General features: G+C 47.1%; 1 protein-coding gene across 2 annotated transcripts in view; it reads right to left on the reverse strand.

Moving 5' to 3' along the window:
- LOC115090603 (sodium- and chloride-dependent betaine transporter-like) overlaps window positions 1-25,721 on the reverse strand; it is a 368,393-nt gene that overhangs the window by 183,361 nt on the left and 159,311 nt on the right. For both annotated transcript variants that reach the window (XM_029599943.1, XM_029599944.1), the window contains exons 5-6: window positions 20,208-20,313; window positions 4,785-4,917 (exon numbers count right to left, since the gene is read on the reverse strand). In XM_029599943.1, coding sequence (XP_029455803.1) covers window positions 4,785-4,917; window positions 20,208-20,313 — 239 coding nt within the window. The remainder of the gene's footprint in view (window positions 1-4,784; window positions 4,918-20,207; window positions 20,314-25,721) is intronic.

Raw genomic sequence — 25,721 nt, forward strand, 5'->3', positions numbered from 1 at the left:
TAATTTAACAGGATCCAAATCTAAGGAGAGTGGTTGGTAGGCAGTATATCCAAACTCAAACTGGGAATCTTTAGACTCAGATCTAGAATCTGAGGCAGGCTCAATGGATAGGCTAGTAGATTATAATCTGGAGTGCTGCAGGGTCTGGGGCCTAGCCCCAGCATTGTATTCCAGAAAGTTTACAGAAAACATGGTTTACTAGGGCACAGCCAGCATGGATTTACACAAAGGAAGTCTTGCTTCACCAATCTGCTACATTTTTTTGAAGGGGTTAATAACATGTGGATAAAAGTGAGTTGCCTGATTTAGGGGCGGATTTTAAAAGCCCTGCGCGCGTAAATCCTTCCGGATTTACGCGCGCCGGCGCGCCTATTTTGCATAGGCCACCGGCGCGCGTAAAGCCCCGGGACGCGCGTAAGTCCCGGGGCTTTCGAAAAGGGGCAGGAGGGGGCATGTCCGGGGGCGTTCCTGAAACGTGCCCGGGGGGGTGGCGCCGGCCCGGGGGCGTGGTGAGGCCTCCGGACCAGCCCCTGGGCCGGAGGACGGAGCGGGGCTGCCGGCCGACACGCGCAAAGTTACGCCTGCTGAAAGCAGGCGTAACTTTGCCGACAAAGGTAGGGGGGGGTTTAGATAGGGCCGGGGGGGGGGGGGTTAGGTAGGGGAAGGGAGGGGAAGGTGGGGGGAGAGCGAAGGAAAGTTTCCTCCGAGGCCGAAATCGGAGTGGCCTCGGAGGGAACAGGCAGCGCGCGCTGGGCTCGGCGCATGCAGGTTGCACAAATGTGCACCCCCTTGTGCGCGCCGACCCCGGATTTTATAAGATACGCACGGCCACGCGCGTATCTTATAAAATACAGCGTTCTTTTGTTCGCGCCTGGTGCGCCTGGTGCGCGAACAAAAGTACGCGATCGCGTATTTTTTAAAGATCTACCCCTTAGTGTATTTGACTTTTCAGAAGGCATTTGACAAAGTCCCCATGAGAGACTGCTAAAAAAAGAAAAATTCATGGGATAGGAAACAATGTCCTTTTGTGGATTGCAAACTGGTTAAAAGACAGGAAACAGAGACTAGGATTAAATGGTTAGTTTTCTCAGTGGAGAAAGGTAAACAGAGGAGTGCCTCATGGATCTGTACTGGGACCTGTGCTTTTTAATATGTTAATAAATGATCTGGAAAAGGGAATGGTACTCACAAGAAGAGTAGCGATGGTTCCAGGGAAGCTCTGGGGAATGGGGCAGGCAGAAGTCCCAAGCGTTAGGGCCTCCGAGGAGCAGATAGCCAAGACGAGGAGAGGGCCCCCGAGGAGTGGGTACCTGAGACGTCTCATGCTAGCAAGCAGGAACTGGAACGCAGTTCCTCTGAAAGTGAGTCGGATTAGCAAGGAGGGTTCTCTTTGCCAAGTCATCGGTAGGCAGGGCCAGCTGGCTTAAATTTCCTGGAGGGATGATGTCATCCGGCGGGGACGCCCCCGAAGTTCTCGCCATGACGTGCTTAAGATTGGCCTGTGCGCACGTGCGCCTAAGAGACTCCGATGACAAGATGGCTATCGGTGGCGTCCATGCCGTCCCGGGAGGCCTGGGAGTGGTAGGCAGGCCATCGACAGCTGGCGGAGGCTGCCAATCTACCCCACAGAGTCAGGGAAGTGGTGAGCAACAGTGGTCGCAGCCATCTGCGACCATCGGGCGTAACTCAAGGGCCTCGATGGTGCCGTGGGCTGTGACGGGCCTTCCTCCTCAGAGAAACCCACAATGGGAATTGTATTGGACGGAGGAGGCAACAGTGACCGCTGGGTTATTGATGGACCCCTGGGCACCAACAGTGGCTGTGTGGGGAAAAGGCCAAGAAAGACATCGAGGCACTCCAGCAGCGGTACCAACATCGATGGTAGAGGCTCCAGCACTGGTGGAAGCACAGGGGACTACCGCCAGCTGCACCCTGCATTCCAACTCCTCCTGGAAATCCTCTGAAGTTAGGATGGACAGAAGAGGGGAGGCATCATCAGATCTTCCTCGGTGCCCTGAGGGAGATCAGTGTCTGGCACCAGTATTGGTGGGGATGCCTGGGACTCCCGAGTTCGATGGAAGGCGGTGCCTCCTCTCCACAGGGTCACTTCGGGGGTATCACAACAGGTGTCGATGCTATCCCGAGCCTGGTACTATGTGTAGACAGAGATCGGTGGCAATGTTTCCTGGACTTCCCACTGAGTTCATCCCAGTGCTTCCCTACTGAGGAGATGATCCTGAAGTCCTGGAGTATGAAGACACCGACGATGACCAATCCCAGGCACCTCTTTCCATCGACGGCCCCAGTGGAGGAGAGGACAGTGACGGCTCAGTGACCATCGGCTCACCTCAACCTCTAGGTGTCGATGCCCCCGATACCAGAGTTGAAGGTTCTGACTTCTTCGAACTGAAGAGCTTCTCCATATTTTCCAGTCAGGCCCACCAGCCCTTGGGAGTATTCTGGTCACAAAAATGACACCCCAGAATGTTGTGCGATGCCCCCAGGCAGAGGACGCACCTCGTGCAGATCCGTGAGGGACATAGTCCAAGGGCACTGGGGGCACCGACGACGACACCATAAAAAACAAGCCGTCAAGCAGTTTGACCAGCGGATACCAAGAGGAAATACCACCAGGAATTGATCACACAGAAGGGAAAAAATTACCATGCCAGCTAAACTAAGCCGGGGGAATGGAGAAGGACCCGATGCAGAAAAGTTGATGAATCGACTAGGAAAAACTTTCCAGTACTGAAAAAGAGTACGAGCTCCACAACCGCGAGATGACAACTCCACGGAAAACAAGAGACTGGAGAGGGAACCCGCGTGGACGCGTGAAGAATGGCATGCCGGGCTCCATTTGATGATAGGCCTCACCCATGTGTGAGGCCTATCATCCTGCTTGTCCTAGGAGAAACAATTTAACTTAAAATCTATGAAAACAGAAGCTATTTCGATAAGAAAAGGGGAGAACCCCACAGACTTTGATGGTATGACATTGAATGATCAGATTTCCCTTTTCAGCTAGGATTTAGAATTTATATTTGATTCATCTTTTACATTACAACCTCAGTTGAGTACAGTTTTGAAATCAGGCTTCTTTAAACTAAGATTGATGCAAGGCTGAAATATGTCCTCATAAAAGAGCATTTTTGGTTCTTTCTATGTCGGGCTTCCCATGGGGCAACTGCAAGCCCTATATTTAATCCAGAATGCAGCAACCCAATCAATTATGGGTGGCCAGTGTGAGAAAAATATCACTCTTTACCTAAAGTAATTGCATTGGCTCTCAGTCATATACAGAATACTATAAAATCTTGATGCTGGTATTTAAAACATTGCAAGAAGTACTCTCTTATTTGAAGGAATATCTAGCAAGATTATTCTCCATCTCAACCACTCTGTTCGGCTCATAAATTGCTACTTAGAATACTTCTGCTAAGAGAATGTTAGCTGCAGAAGATACAAAAGCATGCTTTCTCAGTTCTTGGCCCCTTACTCTGGAAAGAACTTCCATTAGAGCTCAAGAAAGAGTCAGATGTCAAGATTTTAAAAAAATATATCTGAAAACATTTTTCATCAAGAATTTCTTAATAATTTTAACATGTAAGAATGGAAGCCATTTACTATAGCCAATTATTATTAGTGGATCTTAAAATCCTGTCTTTGTTTATATGTTTTTGTTTGTGATGTTTTACTGTAAATAATTATAAATGTTTTGCATTGTAAACTGCTTAGAACAAATTGTGTTGCAAAAGTGAATGATGTTTTCAATAAATAAATAGAAATAAATACGTTTGTTTTCTCCACTATGATTACTATAATGTTTGCAGTGCATTTATAACATTCATATATTTTTTCATTAATTTTCACTTATTTATTTATTTTCTTTATTTTTATTCTTTTCTATACTGACGTTCATGGCAAAGTCATATCACATCGGTTTACATCAAACGAGAGGTTTACATCGAACGAGGTAGATTAAATAAATAAAACCGGGAAGGATTAACTAATAAGTAATCAGTTTAACAGAAGAGGAACCAAGGAGAGAGGGGTAGTACTAGGCAAATTAGAAATACATTAGAGTACATTAGAGAAACATTAGAATACCTTAGAAATACATTAGGAATACAGAACTTGAAAAGGCATATCAACAAGATACATTACATCACTTATTGTTTTAATTGCATTAGAATTTTACTAAAATATGATACTTGATTGCTGTCATCACAATATGTGAGTTATGTTCACAGGCCTCTAGTTGTATTAAATTTATTGTAAACTTTGGGTTAGGGATTAGGAGGTCGATATTAAACACCACAGCTAGTTAAGTTCAGACTTAGCCAGCTAAGTTTTATTGGGCTAGTTAGCCAGCTAAATGCAGGGGCGGGCATGGGGGAATTCTGGGAAGAAGCCACTTATCTGGCTAACTTTGTCAGATAAACCCTGATATCCAGCATTATCCGAGTTGTAGGGTCATTTTTCAAATCACAATGGGCTATTATCCTGTGCATTAGGGCATTATGGCACATGTTATTGATATAATTATTGCAAAATGGAAATCTTCCAGCTAGTTAGCTGGATAGGTGTAAGACAGCTAACTGGCTGCCCTGTAGTTAGCCGGATAAACTTATCCAGCTAAAAATAAGATAGCCGAATATAATCAATGGCATGGCTGTGCTGCTGAATATCTCTACCAGGTTAGTTGGTTAAATGGTTCAGCTGGAAAGCAACAGGTTATTAGCCTTTAGCTGATCTGGAGGGAGTTAAGAACATCACACACTCACCTTGCCTGTGAAACTGACTCCTTTCCAGATACAGAAGTAGCAGATAATCCAGCCCACCAGGAGACACAAAGCCAAGTCCCATCTCACAGTACCAAGACTGTGAATGCCATCACTGATTTTCAGGACCCGACGTCTAGAAATTTTAAAGAATGTGGATTTATATTATTACTGCAAATTTCAGTCAAGCCTTAAAATTCATATGTCAAAACATTCCATGTAAATTTGGAAGACCCAAGTGTTGGTTTGTGTTTTTTAAAGGACAAAATCCATTTGAGCACTCAGAGGACCATATTCAGCTTTAGGTTGTCCAGGTGAGTTATCCAGATAAACTTACCTGGTAAACTTAAACTTTATATTAGGAATGTGCAAAGGAAAAATTTTGGTTTAGTTTATTCATTCATTTTATGCAACTCCATTTGTCTGGTTTGTTTCAAATGAAAAAAAGTGATTTTTCATTATATTCACTTACCATTAAAAAGTCAAAGAGAAAATAACTGCAGCCTATTTTGGACTCTGAAATTGGAGTTTTCTTGTCAATTCTAATGAAACATTTGGAAAGACATCATCAGAAGAAGGAAAGAATTCCACAATACCTAGACTGTGGCAAAATGGCACCGAAAGTGGCATGAATAGCCTAAAGCACCGTAAAGGAGGCAAGGGGTACCAGCAGCGACAGGAGCTCTCCAAGGCACCATGAGAGAAGCAAAGAAGCAGCAAGACTGGTAAGAACAATGAAAGGCTTCAAAAAGGGGCAACAACAACAGTGATATGAACTCTCATAGGCAGAACAAGAAGCAAAGTGCCACCAAGAGTGGCATCAACATACCAAGGTACCATGAGAAATGCAAAGCAGCCCCCCACAGTGGTAAGAACATCCCAATGGATATGTTAGCAAGATAGAGTGGCATGGGAGATGTCTGTCTTACTGTTGAAACACTTGCACTTGTCAGATTTAATACACTTTTGTGACAAAAGCTTTTATTACATTCCCTACTTGAAATTATCTTGCTGGAAGTTTGGGTGGAATTATCTTGCTGGAATTATTTTAGGTGGAATTTTGGGCGTCTTGTGAAATTTGCTTTCCGATTGAAACTTTTGTCACAATCAGAACATGCAATAGTTTTGCATCAGTGTAGCTTTCCTGGTAATTTGTAAAGTTTGTTTTACTAAGAAAGCTTTCCTTATATTCTGTAGCTAAACACAGTTTGGTGATTTTCTGGTGTTGCATTAGTTCTCTTTTCCTATTGAAACCTTTCCCACATGTAGAACATGTAAAAAGTCTCTCCCGTACATCTTTTCTGCTGTGCCTCCATTTCTTTCTTCTGACTGAGATTTTTTGGGGACAACACACCTCTGTATAACCAACATAGAAACAGGGTGGGAGAACTAGGCTGGGATCCTAGAGATGTACAACAAAACAGTAAGACCGAGAACCAGAAAAGAGATGGGGGTCAGAAGAGAAACTTGTATTTTTTTCTTTTTTTCAATTTTTGTTTCGTGGGACAAAACAGCCCAGTATAAACAACAAAGAAACAGGGTGGGAAAACTAGGCTGAGATCCAAATAGAAAATAATGCAGATGCACCAAAACTCCCATGCTGGTATATCATAAGCATGGCAGGTAAGCAGAGCAAAGCTAAAACCCCTAAGGTGGTACATCTGAGGCATGGCAAGCAGGCAGAATAGTAGCAAGACCCCTAAGATGGTGCATTAGAGTCATGGCAGATAGGCAGAGCATTAGCAACATGGTATAACAGGGGCATGGCAGGTAGGAAGTGGCAACAAGATCCCTAAGGTGGCACATCTGCAGCATAGTAGATAGGCATGTAATAGCAACATCCATAAGGTGGTACATCTGAGGCATCGCAGATAGATATGTAGCAGGAGACTCCTAAGGTGGTACATCTGGAGCATGGCAAGAGAGCAGAGTGGCAGCAAGGCCTTCAAGGTATTTTCAGTCATCTTTGTTGCAGCCTGGGACGGCTGCAGTTCGAGAGTGGACCCTTGAGCCGAACCACCCTGGGTAGAGTAGCTCAGGAGGCGGAGCCACAGGCACAGATCTTCACCCGGGGACCAGGAACCCCCCAGGAGGGGCCCGTCGGGTCCTGGAGCCTTGGGACTTAAGGGACTCACGTAGGGCTCTTCACTCGGGAACTGGGAACCCCCCCAGGAGGGGCCCGTAGGATCCCAGAACCTTGGGACTTGAGAGTACAGATAAGCTCTTCACCCGGGAACCGGGACCCCCCAGGAGGAGCCCGTAGGGTCCCAGAATCTTGGGACTTGAGAGTGCAGATAAGCTCTTCACCCGGGAACCAGAACCCCCAGGAGGAGCCCGTAGGGTCCCAGTCCCTTGGGACTTACGCACAGTGTCAGTCTCTCCAGAAAGGCCCGGGCAGGGAGCAAGCACAGAGTCCAGCAGCAAGGGCCAATAGGCCAAAGAGCACAGAGCAAGCACAGAGTCCAGCAGCAAGTAGGCCAGAGCCTAACAGGAAGGTAACAGCAGAGTCAGGAACGAGCAGAGGTCAGTGGCTGGCGGCAGGCTGACGCAGAATCAGGAACAAGCAGAGGTCGGTGGCTGGCGGCAGGCAGAAGCAGAGTCAGGAACAAGCAGAGGTCGGTGGCTGAAGCAAACAACGGAAGTGCAACTAAGAACTACACTCGGTAGCGACCCTCGGTGCAAGGCAATGAGAAGACTGAAGCACGCCAGTTATATCGGCCTCGGGGCGTGGCGTGGCCAGCTCAGGCGGGGTCAGGCTTCCAGTGAGCGTACGTCCATAACACGCGTCCCGGCAGCGAGACAGCCCAGCAATGGCGGACGCCCTGAATCCTCAGCAGAGCCGCGGAGGCGGCGTTCCCGGCCTCGGAGGTGAGCCCTGATTACCGCCAGTAAGGGGGAAGCGGTGGAGACCGCAACAATCTTGCCATTCTCATGGAAATTCTAGAAACCCAAGCAAAGGCAGATTGATTTTTAAAAAGACTAGCTTTTCCATCAACTTTAGCATCAGCTTTGAGCAATAAGGGCTCACAATGTCCCCTGTCATTGAGAAGACACAGTTACTGGGCACACTGGTTGGTGGATAGCAATGATAATGCTGAGTCACCTTGGCAAGATTTGGCCAGACTGTGGATTTGTGTGCCCAATATGCCAGTACAGCTCTGTCCATGTCTACAATGGGCTATGCAAGAATGCTAACCTACCCTATTCCCACTCTTAACTACAAGACTTACCATCACAAAAAATCCTTACACTTCTCTCCTCTTTCCAACCTCAAATCCCTAGTACCAATCATGATCTCCCCGCTAGCGCAATTTCTCTGCCTTACAACACTATCAATTATACTCTTCAACTCACAGTCTTTAACTAAAAAAATCCTTATCATGAACGACCTCCTATCAGACAACCAGCCAGACATCTGTGCAATAACAGAAACATGCCTAAAACAAATGGACATAGTACTCCTGAATCAACTTCCCACCCACCTATATGATATTTTCTCCCTACCTAGGAACAAAAAAGAGGGGGAGGACTCTTATTGGCAGCTAAAAAAGAGCTTAAATTAATCTCTCAGATAGTCAACACCGCCCCCAAATTTGAAATAGGCTTTTTCAAATCCTCCCAATTACAAATTTGCCTAGTATACCCCCCCCCCCCCAGGCCTCCTCGACCACAACACCTCCCCACTCATTGAATTTATCACTGCAAACATAAATATGGACACCTGAGCTATAATCCTCGGAGATTTCAATCTCCACGTCGACACCACCCCCCTTTCCCCCACTTGCGAAGCCCTCCTATCCTCCTTTTCGGCCATGGGCTTTAAAGAAATCTTGTCCAGCCCTACTCACAAAGCAGGTCCACACCCTGGACTTGATTTTCACAAACTCTCATCTCCTTCATGCGGACTCTCCGACTTGTACCTCTGTCCCCTGGTCAGATCACTCGCTCATTAAAACCAAGGTCACCATAAATAAAACACAGTCCCTCACCCAAAAACAATACAACACCATACAATTCAGAAAATCCTGCACCAAAGAGGAGCTAACCCTTGCCCTCAGCAATAATTTTGAAAATCTTGACCTCACCGACATAGAATCTGCCCGCAACTCATGGAGCCAGATAATCACTAACATTGCAGACAAAATCAGCCCACTCATCTCCAAAGTCCTAAACCCTAATTCCACAAAAAAACCATGGTACACGCCTGAACTAAAAACACTCAAACAAGAATTAAGAACCAAAGAAAAGAAATGGCACAAGGATCCATCCCCCACCCTTCTAGCCACATACAAACACACTCTCCACACCTACAGAACTGCAATCCTTAAAACCAAAAAAGACTACTATGTCCTTAAAGTCCATAACTACCGATATAATGCCAAAGCCCTCTTCGCTTATGTCTCGAGCCTTACTAAAACACTGCCTCCCGGGGAGCCTCTCTGAGAGAACCACCCTCAGCTGGAGGGGAAACGGCCCGTGAGACTGTCCTGAGCCTGGGGAACAACAACGCCACAGCTCTGCACGGAGCGAGTTGAGCCACGCCCCCTGAGACGTCATCGACCGGCGTTTGCAAACCGGATAAAACCAGGGGCCTGCGGTGCGCAGCCGCCGGCGCGCTCCTTGCGGAATTGGCGAGATACACAACTGACTTCTCATTTGTCATCTATGGGCAGGAAAAGGAAGATAAAATTTCCTGCTGCTTCTACCCCTCTGTCGGTGAGGGGCCCTATGGACACACATGTAGTTCGAGGGAATTTGGAATTACAAAACCCTGACCCCGAAGTCTCTTTTTCTTCAGGCTCAACACGGAGTCTCGGCCAATCTTCACCTTCTCCAAGTATAGGACCTGTTGGTGAGCAGAGTTTGAGTATGGCAAGTAATTTACCAGATGACTCTAATCCAATGCGGTTGCCCCAGACTGGAGGGAATGCTACTTTCCCTCTGTCTGGTCCTGTTTTAGACCTTATGGGAAAAGGGGATAACGTAATAGATGTTAAAGATGTCACATTATTAGATGTATGGAAGTCTGTTAACAATATGCAAAAAATGTTAATTCAAACAATGAATCAGTTTCAAACTTCCAATATTGAAATTAAGCAAACGTTACAAGAGCATAGTTTGAGATTGGAAAATTTGGAAGGAAATTTTGCCACAGTAAATTCACAGATAGTGAATATACAAACAGCAAATACATCTTTTATGAAAGATAGTTTATCAACCACAAGGCAATTAGAATCTATGGAAAATCTAATAAGATCTAAGAATCTCAGATTTTTAAACTTTCCAATGACGAGGTTATTATCACCTTTAGAGTTACTGAGAAAATATATGAGTGAAGTTTTACAGATTTCCTCCTATAGAGAAATTTTGATTTCTAAATTGTATTGCATTCCCAAATCCAGGACTTCTTCAGGTCCGGAGGCAGGAATGGATACAGTTCAAGAAAATAGTCCAAATTTGACTTCATTTCTTGAAGCGTCAGTTGACGATATCCCAATTAGGGCAACTCTATTGGTAACTTTTGGTATCGAAAGTGATAGGGTAATGGTATTGCAAAAATTCTTCAAAAATAAAGACTTTTCCTTCTGTGGAGGGAAAATTCAAGTATTTCCTGATGTGGCTAAAACCACACAATTAAGACGGAAACAATTTTTGTCTTTAAAGAATAGAGTTGTCTCCTTGGGAGCATCATACATACTTAGATTCCCTTGCAAATGCTGTATTGTGTTAGCTGGGAGTAAGTTTATCTTTTACGATCCCCTACATTTAGAGACATTTCTTCTGGATAAGGAGTCATCTAAGGGAAATTAGTCTATACTAGAGTTACTGGTGAAGTTAAGATAAAATTATATCTCTCTACAAATGCATAAATATGCTGTTTTCTTTAAAGTGGTTTCATTTATAAGCTCCTCATTATGGGGCGGATTTTCATACTCCGCGAATAGGCCTACTTTTGTTTGTGCTCCAGGCACAAACAAAAGTACGCTGGATTTTAGTAGATACGTGCGGAGCCGCGCGTATCTGCTAAAAACCTGGATCGGCGCGCGCAAGGCTATCGATTTTGTATAGCCGGCGCGCGCCGAGCCGCGCAGCCTACCCCCGTTCCCTCCCCTCCCCTTCCCCTCCCTTCCCCTACCTAACCCACCCACCCGGCCCTGTCGAAGCCCCCCCTTACCTTTGTCGGGGGATTTACGCCTCCCTCTGGGAGGCGTAAATCCCCGCGCGTCAGCGGGCCTCCTGCGCGCCGGGTCGCGACCTGGGGGCGGGTCCGGAGGGCGCGGCCACGCCCCCGGGCCCGCCCCCGGAACGCTCCCGACACGCCCCGAAAACGCCGCGCGGTTCGGGCCCGCCCCCCGACACGCCCCCTCCGAAAACCCCGGGACTTACGCGAGTCCCGGGGCTCTGCGCACGCCGGTAGGCCTATGTAAAATAGGCTTACCGGCGCGCAGGGCCCTGCTTGCGTAAATCCGCCTGGTTTTGGGCGGATTTACGCGAGCAGGGCTCTGAAAATCCGCCCCTATGTGGACTAACAAAGGTTTGTAACATGTGAGAATTGATTTTCTTAAGCACTGTAATTGGAATGACTCCTTGAACAAACTCTTTGTTTTACAAACTTTTTGTTGACAATCTCCTTCACTACATCTAATCTACCTCACTGTTATTAATTTTGCACTATTGTAAATATTTATTAATATTGCACTATTGTAAATATTTTGCATTCAGTTAATCTCCTTCTTCTTCTCTCCCTTCAGCTCCCAGTTGTGCTCTACCCTGTTTTAATGTAACTGCAATTTTCTAACCATGCACTTGTTATAATTTTAGTTCTCTATATATTTCACACCTTGTTAATTGTAAAGCGGCATGATGTGACACCTGTCATGAATGCCGGTATAATAAAAAAAACACTAAATAAATAAATAAATGTAATGAACTAGCACTCTATTTCCACAACAAAGTTGACAAGCTTATGTCTCAATTCCCTCCCTCCTCCTCCCCCCCCCCCCCCATGCCAGACAAAAAAACCCTAACATCTCACTCAACTCCTTCAAACCGACTTCTGCTTCTGAGATAGTAACAATCCTAAAGAAAATGAAACCTTCCTCACACCCGGAGGACGCTATTCCGACTAAATCCTTTCTCACTATCCCAGATATTATTGCCAAGCCACTATCAGAAATCATTAACTGCTCTCTTTCCCTAGGACAAGTTCCCCCCACCTGGAAACAAGTCATCCTCAAACCCATTTTAAAGAAACCCAACCTAGACCCATCTGACCCTTCAAACTTCTAACCTACCTCTAATCTCCCATTCCTAGATAAACTTTTGGAAAGGGTGATCAACCTACAACTTACAGATCACTTGGAACAACACAAAACCCTATTCCCATCACAATTTGGATTCCGTAAGTTCTTCAATATGGAAACCCTTGTAATATCCCTCATGGATACCCTACTCAAAGGACTTGACAAGGGCCAGTCATACATTCTAGCCATGCTAGACATTTCTGCTGCATTTGACACGGTCAACTATAACATTCTAATAGATCGCCTCTCTGAAATAGGTATTTCCGGAACTGTCCTCAAGTAGTTTAAATCCTTCCTCAGTAATAGACTTTATAAAGTCAAAATTGGCATCCATGACTCTAACCCTAATAACCTCACCCAGGGGGTCCCCCAAGGCTCCTCCTTCTCCCTTACTCTCTTTAATGTCTACTTACTACCCCTGTGCTGATTCCTCGCCGAACTCGGTCTGACGCACCTTATCTACGCGGATGATGTCCAAATACTCATCCCCATCACAGAATCCTTACCTAAAGTTCTCAAGACCTGGGGCAACTGTCTCGCCTCCATCAACCAACTCCTAACTAACCTTAACCTCGCCCTAAACACTACAAAAACTGAGCTACTTCTCATCTTCCCAGGACACCACAACCTCCTTCCCTCTGATCAGCCATCTACCTTTCCCCAGCACATCATGTTTTTTTCAATAAGAAGAAACATCAGGCTCCTGATTGGTCTTATGATCAATATTGTGCTTTGAAACACCTTGCTGAGAATTCCAAAGTGGTCGTGAAACCCGCCGATAAAGGCGGTACAATTGTTACTCAAGGTACGAGTGAATATGTGGCTGAGATCCATCGCCAATTAAGCGACTCTAGATACTATCAGGAGTTATCTTCAGACCCCACTATTGGACGCCCAGGGGGCGATGCAAAATTCTTATGAATCTTAGGCAAAGTGTATAAAACTGGATGTATAGGGTGTGCTACCTTTAAAGCATGTGCCTCTCGCGATGATAGAAAAACTTTAGATACACCCTCCATAACCAGATCATGAATCACATCTTGTAAATCTTCAGTGGAGCTTGATGTTTCTTCTTATTGAAAGAAACACTTTCCAAATTATCAACATCCTTCAATACTAACTGCATAAACGTCAAAATAATTGGATCCAAGGGTCCAGGAGGCACCCATGATGATTTAGGAGTGATGATGGAAAAATCTCCAACTTGATCGCTAGAGTCATCAAAAAATAACTTCAATTGGAGTCGACGAAAAAAGCGGTGTAGATCATTATACACTTGAAAAGAATCAAATTTGCTATAGGGCACTTATGACAACCCTTTTTCCAGTGCAGTGTAAGTCTCCTGTGAAAAATGTTCTTTGGAAAGGTTCAAAATTGTTGTTGATTCCGTTGTTGTGCTCGTGTGATTGGTCCTGTCCAATCTGGTGGTCTGGTGCGTGTCTGTCCCCTGTATGGACGAGATCGATAGGTGTTGTGAGCCGGTCCTAAAAAAGACTGCTGTTTAGATTTAGATTTATCTTCGTCACTACTGGACCCAGACTCTTCCGAGGAATCTTAGAAAGTCACCCTAGGCTGTTTGTGGGTATCTTTCTTATTTTTCCAAAAATATACATTATTTTACAATGATGTAGTAGTACTTCCATTTTCAGCACATAAAACCAAAGGGTTTGCCATGTTTTTGTTAAACTGTGGTTATGATTTAACCAAAAAGCTTTGTGTTTATAGAATGGAGCAGAACTGAAGTTTGCGTGCAGGAAACAAAGTTTAACCTCTGAAGAGTCGTCTCCCCAGAAACAGGACCCATTGTGGTCCGAAACACGATCGTGTCGGGACTCCTTTTGCAAGGGATTCTTGTTCTCAACTATACAGATGAGTATTGCCTTTCAATATTTGGTTACGGGACTTTTTTCCTTCAATATCTGTTTATGGGACTCTTTTTCAAATTAGACAGAGGATTATCTTTCTTTCAAATATCTGTTCATGAGACATTTGAAGCTTTGTTTCTTAGAAAACGTGCGATTTACAAATATCCTGGAAGCGCCTGGCTTCATTGATTTTTTGCCACAATATACCTATGAGGGTTCAAAATACTCTTTTGTGGCAGCTCCAGTTCGTCTACATATACTTTTTAAAAAAAAAACTCTTTGGAGTTACAAATTAAAAAACCTAAAATTGAGTGATTATAAAATAAAGTAAATGGACCTTTCACCTATAGTATGAGTTTGAACGACAGCCAAACTCATTGAGCTGTAGGTCCTACAAATAAACATATGTTGTTGTGGAGTGCTAGGAGAGCGATCCCACTTCCTGAGAGATGTGTGTCCTTGGGCCACGGCTCGACCCCAGAGGAACTCTGACGAGGTGCCGCGGGAGGCGTGGCATGCCCGAGCATGAGCTGGACAGGAGCAAGGCTGGAGTGATGACTGGGAAGACAGGCCCTCCTCCGGAACTGCACGCTTCGGAAGACCCAACAACGCAATGTTGGTCTTGTGAACAGTCCTCCGACCGTTCCCAGCCCTTTCGGACCTGCCGCAGGATACGGCACGAAGCGGCAGGCCGGATGGAGGCCAGGGCAGCGAAGACTGGAACATAGAGGTACTGGCGAGACTTCAGGAATGACGTAGACTCAGGCATAGACGTGGACTCAGGAAAGAAGTGCTGGATGCATAGAGGTGGACTCAGGAACGAGGGCTGAAGGAAGACATGGGCACTGTCCCTCAGGGCGCCCTACTCAAGCCACCCGCGGGACTGAGTCGCGGACCACCCTGTCCCATGCGCACCCTACACAGCCCTGGAAGGCTGGTCGCGGACCATGCTGACAGCGGGAGAGCACAGGGAAAAAGCAGGTTGCTGCACTCCTGGCAGCCAAAGGCAAGGTTTGCTGCACTCCTGGCAGCCTAAAGCAGGTTTGCTGCACTCCTGGCAGCCTAAGGCAGGTTAAAGCATCAGGGTCAGGAACAAGGACTAAGACAGACCTCAGGGCTGGAACAAGGACATCTGGAACAGCAGGAAACATCAGGACTGGAACACGGATACTGGATCAGGAGACACACCTCAGGGTTGGAACATGGACATCTGGAACAGCAGGTAACACCAAGACTGGAACACGGGTACTGGATCAAGAGACAGACCTTGGGACTGGAACAGCAGGCGGACGTCTGGACTGGAACAGAAGGCAGACATCAGGACTGGACGAGGAGCTCCGACAGGGAACAAGAAACACAGGACCTTGCAGAAGTGCTGGAACTCGGACGACTTCCTGGAGCGAAGGATCTCAGGAGTGACCAACTCCTTGCGAAGGCAAAGACGGAATGGACATTGAACCCTTTTGTAGGGCTGAGGTGGACAACGCCCAGGGAGGGGTCAGCAGGGGGCCACACCTGGCTGGCCCTTGAAGAGGAGCAGAGAGGCGCGCGCTCGCGCCTTAGGGAGCTAGAGCAAAGAGCTGGAAGCTGGTGGCGTCCTCAGCCACGTGGAAGGCCCAGGGAAGCAGCGGAGCAGCCCTGGGCTGGAGCAGCTCCCAGCCGCAAGGACTGAAGCAGGAAGAAGCAGAGAGAGGTAAGGCTGGCTGCAGAGGGAGCAGGGAGCTGTAGCAGGCTGCAGGCACCGGCAGGGATGGCTTCCCTGCCGGGCAAGGACCCGGGCTGAAGCAGGCACCGGCAGGGACATCCTCCCTGCTGGCTGAAGGTCCCGGGATTGCAGCAGCACGTCGGGGGAAGGCAGAAACAGCAGCTGAGGAGCCGGCCGCATAGCAACTGCTGCAAGGACGGCCCCAGCTGATTCAGGGAGAGAGAAGCAGCAGCGTCAGCGGCCCGACTGGCCGCGAGAAGGTAAGAGCCTGCCCGCGCTCCTCACGGGCAGGATCGCAACATATGTAGTACAATCTATCACTAGTCTCCTCAACAGTTTAAATTTGGTCCTCAATGCTAACAAGACTGAACTCCTCCTCATTTCCGCCAACCAAGACAACTACCAGTCACAGACCCAACATAACCACGCCCTCACTCATACTCAGGTTAGAGACCTTGGGGTAATACTTGATAACCGTCTTAACCTAAAGAGTATGATTAACACTATTACCAAAGACTGCTTCTTCAGACTACAGGTATTAAAAAGACTCAAACCTCTCTTATATTTCCACGACTTTAGGACAGTTCTTCAATCCTTGATATTTGCCAAAATAGACTACTGCAGCGCGCTCCTCACAGGACTACCCAGTTCAACCATTAAGCCACTTCAGATGATACAAAATGCTGCTGCCAGAATCCTAACAAGCACCAACTGGAGTGATCATATTACACCCATCCTCCGAAATCTACACTGGTTACCAATCAACCACAGAGTCCTTCACAAATCTTTATCATTAATACACAAATCCATCTACGATCTCCTTTATCTCGATCTTGAAATTCCATTAAAACTCCATACTTCTAATAGGCCAATGAGAGAAATATCCAAAGGAACGCTACAAGCCCCTCCAACCAAAGCCACGCGACTCATTGCATCCAGGGACCGAGCATTTTCGACAGCAGGCCCAGCCATCTGGAACAACCTCCCTGCTGAACTCAGGCTGGAACCTTGCCTGCTAACTTTTAAGAAAAAACTCAAAACGTGGCTGTTCCGCCTAGCCTTCCCAGAACCCTGGGATACACATTAGACGTTATCTACTCCTCTGATTACCTGGACAGCATGGATACCAACTCTAACATGTGGACTAACTCTAATCCGAACTATCTCTAGTCCGGAATTTGTTATTTCTCCTTTTAACTTAACTTTATCTTTTTTTCTTCCAGCTACCTAAGCTTCCAAGTTCACGGTCCTCGTTTAATGTAACTTTGTTTCTTCCTTTACCTAGTTATTTTTACCCCTGTTCGATGTAAACCGTCCTGATATGGTATTTAACCATGAAGGTCGGTATAGAAAAATGTTAAATAAATAAATAAAATCTTTGCCATGAGCAGGATGGGCTGCCAGGAACTGCTCCATATTCTGCACAGGAGGGGAATTTGCGCAAATTCTATGCTCCAGAGTAGCGCAGAATTCCCCCAGGAGTATGGTTTGTTTCTTTGTATGGTGCATGTTATTGCTGAATGTGATTTGTTTTCTCTGTCCTACAAGTGGCTTTATTTATATATGTGTTGGTAGAACAACCCATGGATATTTGGGGTTTATATTCAGTAGGCCAGTTAGTGGACAAGTTACTCAGTTAAAATTAGCTGGATAACTTATCCCATATATTCAGCAGGATAAATGTCCTGTTAATTATACCACCCTAATGTTATCAACCTAACTGGCTATGTTTGAATATAGCCAGATAGGTTTATAAGTTATCTGACCTTCGGGTCTATCCTGTACCGAGCGGTAGGAAGAGCTGCGTTAGTGCCTGCGGCACCCGCGGTTGCCGCACGCACAGTGCAGCACACCTACCGCTCGATCCTGAACATTAATTTTATGTAAATGTAAACCGCATCCGTGAAGCCTTAGGCCCGCGTAACCCATTTTACTGGATAGAGCGCCTATACAGTATCCTGGGTGCGCGGGCCTAACGCTTCACGCCACGCTGGTATCTGTCATTTCAAATGTCATTTGAAATGACAGATACCAGGAAGTCGGGACTGCCAGTCCCCCCTCCCCTCCTCCCGAAGCAGAGCGCGAAAAGCAGCCTTGCTCCGGGAGGAGGGGAGAAGGGACACTGACAGCGGCGAAGCAAAAAAAAAAAAAAAGCGAAAAAACCAAAAGCTAAAAGTAAGTTGCTTCGCCGCTGTCAGTGTCTCTTCTCCCCTCCTCCCGGAGCAGGGCGCGAAAAGCAGCCTTGCTCTGGGAGGAGGGGAGAATAGACACTGACAGCGGCGAAGCGAAAAAAAACCAAAAGCAATTTTGGTTTTTTTTCAAAATTTTGGTTTTTTCCAAAAGTGACAATTTTGGTTTTTTTCCAAAAGCGACTTACTTTTGGGATCTGTCAAGATCCCAAAAGTAAGTCGCTTTTGGACGCCTGCACAACTTACTTTTTTTTGCAGCCATCAGCAGGAACACATGGCGATCGTGGCTCCCGTAGCTCCTCCCGACGAAGATGGCCACCTGCACAGGGGAAAGCGTGCAATTGGCCGCTCAAGACGTGGCGTCACATCCCGTGACGCTAAACGTCGTGACGTCACGTCTTGAGCGGCCAATTGCACACTTTCCCCCATGCAGGCGGCCATCTTCGTCGGGAGGAGCTACGGGAGCCACGATCGCCATGTGTTCCTGCTGATGGCTGCAAAAAAAAGTAAGTTGTGCAGGCGTCCAAAAGCGACTTACTTTTGGGATCTTGACAGATCCCAAAAGTAAGTCGCTTTTGGAAAAAAACCAAAATTGTCACTTTTGGAAAAAACCAAAATTTTGAAAAAAAACCAAAATTGCTTTTGGTTTTTTTTCGCTTCGCCGCTGTCAGTGTCTATTCTCCCCTCCTCCCAGAGCAAGGCTGCTTTTCGCGCCCTGCTCCGGGAGGAGGGGAGAAGAGACACTGACAGCGGCGAAGCAACTTACTTTTAGCTTTTGGTTTTTTCGCTTTTTTTTTTTTTTTGCTTCGCCGCTGTCAGTGTCCCTTCTCCCCTCCTCCCGGAGCAAGGCTGAAAAAGCAGCTCCGGGAGGAGGGAAGAACTGACAGCGGCGAAGCAACTTACTTTTTGCAGCCCCCTCCGGACATCGGAGGGGGGCTGCAACGTTTTTTTCGCTTTTTTTTTTTTGCTTTGGGAGGAGGGGAGAGGACTGGGGCTGCCACGGAGACCGGCACCCACGATCGCGGCCGGGGCAGGTGAGCGGGGGCTGGGGGAAAGCTTGCCACCTACCCTTACCCCTGCCTCTACCGCAGGGGTCAGGGTAGGCGGTAAGTTTGCAGGTTAAACGCGCGACAAAACGGCAGGGAAAGATAGCGATAGTCGGGGCGCGGGTTACGGGATGCTAGGGAATAGCTAATTCGCTCGTTTGCATGCAATAACCATGCCGCGTGCGGAAGGGGTTGGCCGGGGATTTTAGGACGCGGTAGGAGTAGGTTATAGTGGATTCGGGATCGCAGGAAGGGATAACGCGGCCGGAAAGTGAGTAAAACGCGGCTTAGGAGCAGGGTAAACGCGGCCGCACTTTACAGGATAGACCTGCTTGTGTGGCATGATAACCTGCCACTTACCCGAATATGTTCAAAAGATATCTGGGTAAATGGCAATCTTGTTCAAAAAGAAATAAGACTGCACCATAGACCTCCGGTCATGATTCCCACCCGACCACCATTAATATTAACCCCCCAGCAGGCCAGGACCCCTCTTCAAATGCCAGTAGATTTTAAAAATATGTATTTACTGGCACTAGCCCTTCAGCCCTCCTCCCCCTCCATCTCTGATAAATAATGTGAAAACTAATAGCTGTTAACAGCTATGCCAAAGCCTTATTCTTCCAAAACAGCTGCAAAGAGCTACACGAGAAGTACCCAGGATAGCTGTGGACTGAGATCCCGGGCTGCATAAGGGCCTATTTTAAGATACAGGATAGGTGAGAGGATTTATGAGGTTGGGGGAAGGGTATCATGGGAAGGGGGCATGGAGGATGCTAAGAAAGCACTAGTTTTTCAAATATTTACCGAGAAGGGAGGGGGAGAGGGCTGGAGAGCCAGCTCTGGTAAATGTGATTTTTTAAAAATCTAGTGGAATTTGAAAGAGGGTCCTGGCCTGCTGGGGGGTTTAATATTAGTGGTGTTGGGGTATGAATTGGGCCCAGAGGCTTGCTGGTGCAGTTTGGGGTTGGTTTTTTTTTTTGACAGGCTGGCCACTTATCTGGATATCTTTTGAAGTGGCAGGATATCCAGCCACATAAGGCCAGATAACTTTAGGGCTGCTCTGAAACAGATCTAAAGTTATCTGGCTAACTTAACCGGTTATGATTTTAAATTGACTACGTTAGCTGGATAACTGGACTTCTCCCTAAAACACCCCCGGAATGCCTCTTCTTTATCCGGATAGATTTTAGCCGAATAAGAGGCTGAATATCCAAAATCTTGCCATTTAGACAGATAACTTTAAGTAACATGGGACAGATGCGGAATATTGAAATCAGGGAAATTTCAAAGGACATTTGAGAACAGTATACATACTCCCAGAACTCAGTGATTGGTGATGAGGCACTCATTGCAATTGTCGTGTTCAGTGCATTCGTCCAGTTCTTTACATCTGTCTTGTTTGAAAAATCTACGCAGTACTCTGTGGAACAGGAAATCAAGAATCCCGGATCAGGGAGAGCTGCACATACTTGATACTTTTCACTGGTCAGCAGGGCTAGCAAGACTAATGAAGACTTCACACTAAATATCATGACGCCAATATTCAGTAGGCCATTTAGTGGACAAGATGTCTGGCTAAGTTTAGCCAGATAACTTGTCCTGTATATTCAGCAGGATAAACGTCCCGCTGAATATATTTGCTTAAAATTATCCGGCTGCATGTAACCGGATAACTTAAAAAGATAAATAGCTATATTTGAATATAACCGTTCACATGTTTAAGTTATCCGGTCACTTACCCTGTCTTCAAAAGATATCCAGGTAAGGACTGCTTTTGCTAGAAAACCCCCCCCGAGAAATAAAAGGGCCTATGCCTGATGTTTTCTTTCCCCCTCTTAATCATGAAGTTGCTTATCGGGCTTTTTATACCCCACCCACATCTTAAATTTAATGAAGCCGTCAATCGCTGCCCCCCTTGACAAACCCCTTGTTTACACCAACTCGTGAGCCCAGGTCCTTCCCCCTTCCCTTCCCCCATCTAATTTACCATCCCGCCACATCCCAAACCCCCAGGCACTTCCTCCCACTTGTGGAGCTCAAAATTTCCTGCCAGAAGCCAGGGTCAGCACTTACCTGCTCTCGGCGAGGTCCAGCACAGCTTTTATCAGAGCTGCACTGGAAGCATGCACTATAGCAGGTTTACACTTGCAGGTTTACCATAAGCCCTTTTATTTCTTGGAGGGTTTTCCTGGCAACATTGCTTCTTACCTGGATATCTATCTGGGTAAGTAGCAAGTTATCCGGCTACTCGAGGCCAGATAACTTTAGACCTGCTTCCCAGCAGGTCTAAAATTACCAGGCTAAAGTAGCCATATATTTGCAATATTCGGCTACGTTAGCCGGATAACTCAACTCCTCCCTGTCACACCCTAGTAACTCCCCTTTTTATCAGCTAAATTATAGCTGGATAAGTAGTTATCTCACTTCCATTTAGCTAGATAAGTAGGTGAATATGCCACTTGTGCCATTTAAACAGATAACGTTTGAGTTATCCATCCAAATGGCTTTTGACTGAAGACCTCCTTGTTATCTAACCCCAATACTGCTGTAGTAGAGGAATCGTCTTATATAAGAACTGATATTTTTAAAGAAGTTTACCTGAAACATATCTGGGGCAATTTTCAAATATCTGCAGACCTACCACTAGTTCTCAAAGGGAAAGTATAAAGCATATTTTCTCTTTTAAAATTGCCTAAAAAAAAAAGATCCTGCAGAGCTCTGCCTCTCCTTTTTCTGCAGGTACTTTTTCTGTTCTAAATAATGCATATACAGTACCTGAATGTAATCTGCTTTGAAGTGCAAAAAGCGGAGAATAAATAATAAAACATAAATAAATAAAGAATATATTTGTGAAAAATGCAAAACTATGCACTATAGGGTGCATATTCAATTAATAGCAAAATTAGTCAAATAAACTTATTTGGCTAACTTTGAAAGTATATTCAGTTGTGCAGCTGCACTACTTGTTACAGGACTGGACCGAGCCCCGGTCCCTCCTCCTACCCCGGGGCTGGCCCGGCCCGCACAAACGTCCCCGCGGCCGTGTAGGCCCGATCAGCCTCCTGCTGCGGCTCTCCCTGCACGAGGGAGATGCTGCCGAACCGACGCACTTGGTCCCGCCCCCTGGGCGCGCACGCGCCCGCCCATGGGCTGGAGCTTTAAAGGGGCCAGCGTAGGAAATCTCGGTGGACGTCCTCGGATGACATCAGATGCTGCAGGGTATTTAAACCCTGCAGCTGGGCCTAAACCTCGCCTTGCAACGAGGTTCACTCAGTCCCTGAGATTCTAGTTGCTGCTTTTGATCTTGGATCTTCTCTTTAGACTTCTGGCTTTTGACCCGGCTTCGTCCATTGACTCTGTCTTCAGCTTCCGCCCATGGTTTTGGTTTCAGACTTCTGGCTTCTGACCCGGCTCCGTCCATTGACACCGTCTCCAGCTTCCGCCCCTAGCTTTGGCTTCAGACCTCTGACTACTGGCTTCGGACCTGGCTTTGTTCTTGGACTCTGACTTCAGCTTCTTCTGTCTCCACAGATATCCGATTCTTGCTGGCCCAGAGGATTCTCCTAAGTCCCAGCAGCTTGGGCTCTCACTGGCTCCTCCCGGGGAAGTCGCGGGCTTCCGAGGGTGAAGACTCTTCCAGCTTCCTGGGCCCTGCGGTCCTCATCGACCATCTCTTTGGCCGCTCCTGGATCCTTGGTCGCATATGGTCCCACCTAAGTCCAAGAGGTCTGGGTCCCTAAGGGCTCCTTCTGGGGGTACCTCGGTCTTCCAGTGGTGAAGCCTCCCTCAGAGTCTCTCTTCAGCGCCGCCTCCCGGCGGCAACGCTCACTGTGGGCCTCCACGGTACAACATCTGCTGTCTCAGCCGGCCCAAGGGTGTTGCGACCGTCGCTGCTCGACGTCCTCACTCCACCCTCTTTACCTCTGTGGCGACTCCCTCGGGGTCTGATGGACGGCTGGCTGCCATGACGTCTCCTTGCCATCTCCCTCCAGAGTCCCCGGACCGGCTCGACACTGCAGATCCACCATGTTTCTTGAAGACCTAGGGCGCGCGCGCGCGCTGTGATCGAAGTACCAGCAAGAGTGCGAACCTCAGGGGCGTCCCCCTGAGATAACGTCATCCGCTTCCAATATTTAAAGGTCTCTATTTCGCTAACAAACTGAGTTAGCAAGGACTCGCTTCGGCTATACAAGCTACTCTGCCTCCTCGGACTTACCAGAGATATCCGCTCCTCGGGGGCCTCGCTCTTTTTCTTTACTTTCGGATTACAGATAGGAACCGGTACTCGCTCTTCGAGGGCCCATCTTCCTGGACACTCTGAAGATTCTCTACTCCCTGGAAGCTATCGCTGCTACAAACATTTGTGAGTTACCGTCGCTCTCTCAGAGTTTTCCCTAGAACCAGGTACTAAACCTTTCCAGCTCCTGAGCTTCCTTGAGACCTTATGTGAGTTTTGTCATCTGGTTCTGTTCATGAACTCTGCCTACTCACTTTCTACAGTTTCTCAACAGCTCAGTCATCCTGGATCACTGTTCCAGTACCTGAGGGACTACAGCCCTGCTGGGCATATCAGCTCACTACTGCCACCTCTGGTGGTTCCAAAACCCTGTTTAATAAAAGAACTAATGTGTGTCTTCTCCATACTTAAGCCTAGCCGGTGGTCCCTCTTGGGAGATCCTCCCGGGGGCGTGGTCATCTGCCACCGGCCCAGGGATCCACCCAGAACTCTATCAGATTCATTACAGATTGCTACTCCGTAGCCTGCAAGGCAGAGAGATGTGCCAGATCCATGGAGTTAACAACATCCCATCCCATCGTTAATGCTTCTTTAGGAGCCAATAATAACAGATTGCTACTCCGCAGTCTAACTAACAGCAGATTTATTACAGATTGCTAACTCCCAGCTCTAACACAGAACTTTCCTAACAGATTGCTAGCTCCTCCCTCCTTCAGGAGCCAGCAACGCAGATTCTAACAGATTGCTAACTCCAGTGGATCCGGCTTAAAACTATGGGATGTTGTTAACTCCAGTGGATCCGGCTTAAACTATGGAATGTTGTTAACTCCATGGATCTGGCACATCTCTTTGCCTTGCAGGCTATACCAGGCCTGGCCCAACGCATCTCAGAGCAGCAAGAAACTTTGGAGAAACTTACAGCAGCATTTCATCAGCTACACACACAGAAGATACAAGGCACCGCTTCTAACCAAGAAGGTCAGTTACAGGAGGTAACTTTAAAGACTTCTCTACCACTGGCGGCTCCTATCCGCTTTTCCGGAGAAATCCAGAAGACCCGGGGCTTTCTGAACCATTGCTGCATGCACTTCACCTTACAGCCAACTTTATTTGCCACGGCTCTTTCGAAGACCACCTACATCCTGTCATACTTGGATGGGAGAGCCATGTCGTGGGTATCTACCTTGTGAGAACGCAAGGACCCTATTTTGCAGGACATAGAAGGATTTATGGACTTGCTTAAATCCATCTTTGATGACCCTGCTCGTATTTCTGTTGCCGGTTTTGCTTTGGTGGACTTGAAGCAAGGCAACAGATCATTGGCTGAATTCGCCATAGAATTCAAGACTCTTGCAGCGGAACTTCGCTGGGACCCCAAATGTCTCAAGACACTCTTCTGCAGATGCCTGGATACCCCTTAAAGGACTAGCTGGCTGCTCGCCAGACACCTGACTCGCTGGACGAATTAATAGCCTTGGCCATTCGGATTGATCACCAGCTCTGAGACAAGGTGAAGGAACCAGCCTAAGGTGTTACCTCGGTGGAAACAGGCTAGTACTCCACTGCACCTCGGACAGTTCCAGTAACTTCTGCTGCTGATAAAGCTGAACTGATGCAACTTGGTCATGGACACTTGACCTCCAAGGAGAGAAGATTTCAGAAGAAACGTGGCCTGTGCATGTACTGTGGTCAGGCTGGCCATGATGTCTCTACATGCCCCATTTTGTCCGGGAAATGGACGGACTTAAGTCCTGCGGGAGGATTGTTCTTAGGCCTTACCGCGTCCTCTCCTCCGCTCTCTCTCTCCCAGTCTCTATGACCTACGGACCAGTCACGGTTCAGACTCCTGCCCTGATGGACTCAGGGGCAGGAGGCAACTTCATTCTCAGATGTTTAGTGGAATACTTGAGGATCCCTCTCAGCAAATTAAAAGATCCACTACTGTTATCCTTCATTCACGGGGAGCCCTTACCAGGCAACGTAACTTGCGAAACCGTACCAGTTACGCTTCGCACTGGAGCGCTCCATACGGAAACAATCTCTATCTTTGTACTGGAAAAGGCTATGCACCCTATCGTCCTGGGATTACCCTGGCTGCAAATGCACCAGCCCCAATTTGACTGGGCATCCCTGGATCTCTCACAATGGGGCCCAGAATGTCATGGGAGGTGCCTTAAGGAGATCTCGCCTATCATATGCATGCCTACGACTCCAGCGATGCCAGGACTGCCGCCCCAATATGCATCCTTCGGGGATGTGTTCTCCAAAGAAGCGGCTGATATTCTTCCTCCACATAGGCCCTATGACTGTGCCATAAGACTGAAGCCCAATACCGAGCCAACGAAAGGACGGGTGTATGCTCTCTCAGTTCTTGAGAATAAAGCTATGTCGGAATACATTGAAGAAAATCTCCAGAAGGGTTTTATCCGACCATCTAAGTCACCAGCCAACACAGGCTTTTTCTTTGTGGGGAAGAAGAACGGTACCCTACGCCCATGTATCGATTACCAAGGTCTAAATGAGATTACGATCAAAGACCGTTACCCCTTGCCGTTAATCTCGGAGCTGTTTGACAGGCTGCAAGGGGCCAC

The sequence above is a fragment of the Rhinatrema bivittatum genome, chromosome 4 (assembly GCF_901001135.1).
Source record: "Rhinatrema bivittatum chromosome 4, aRhiBiv1.1, whole genome shotgun sequence".
In the NCBI taxonomy this organism is placed as follows: Eukaryota; Metazoa; Chordata; class Amphibia; order Gymnophiona; family Rhinatrematidae; genus Rhinatrema; species Rhinatrema bivittatum.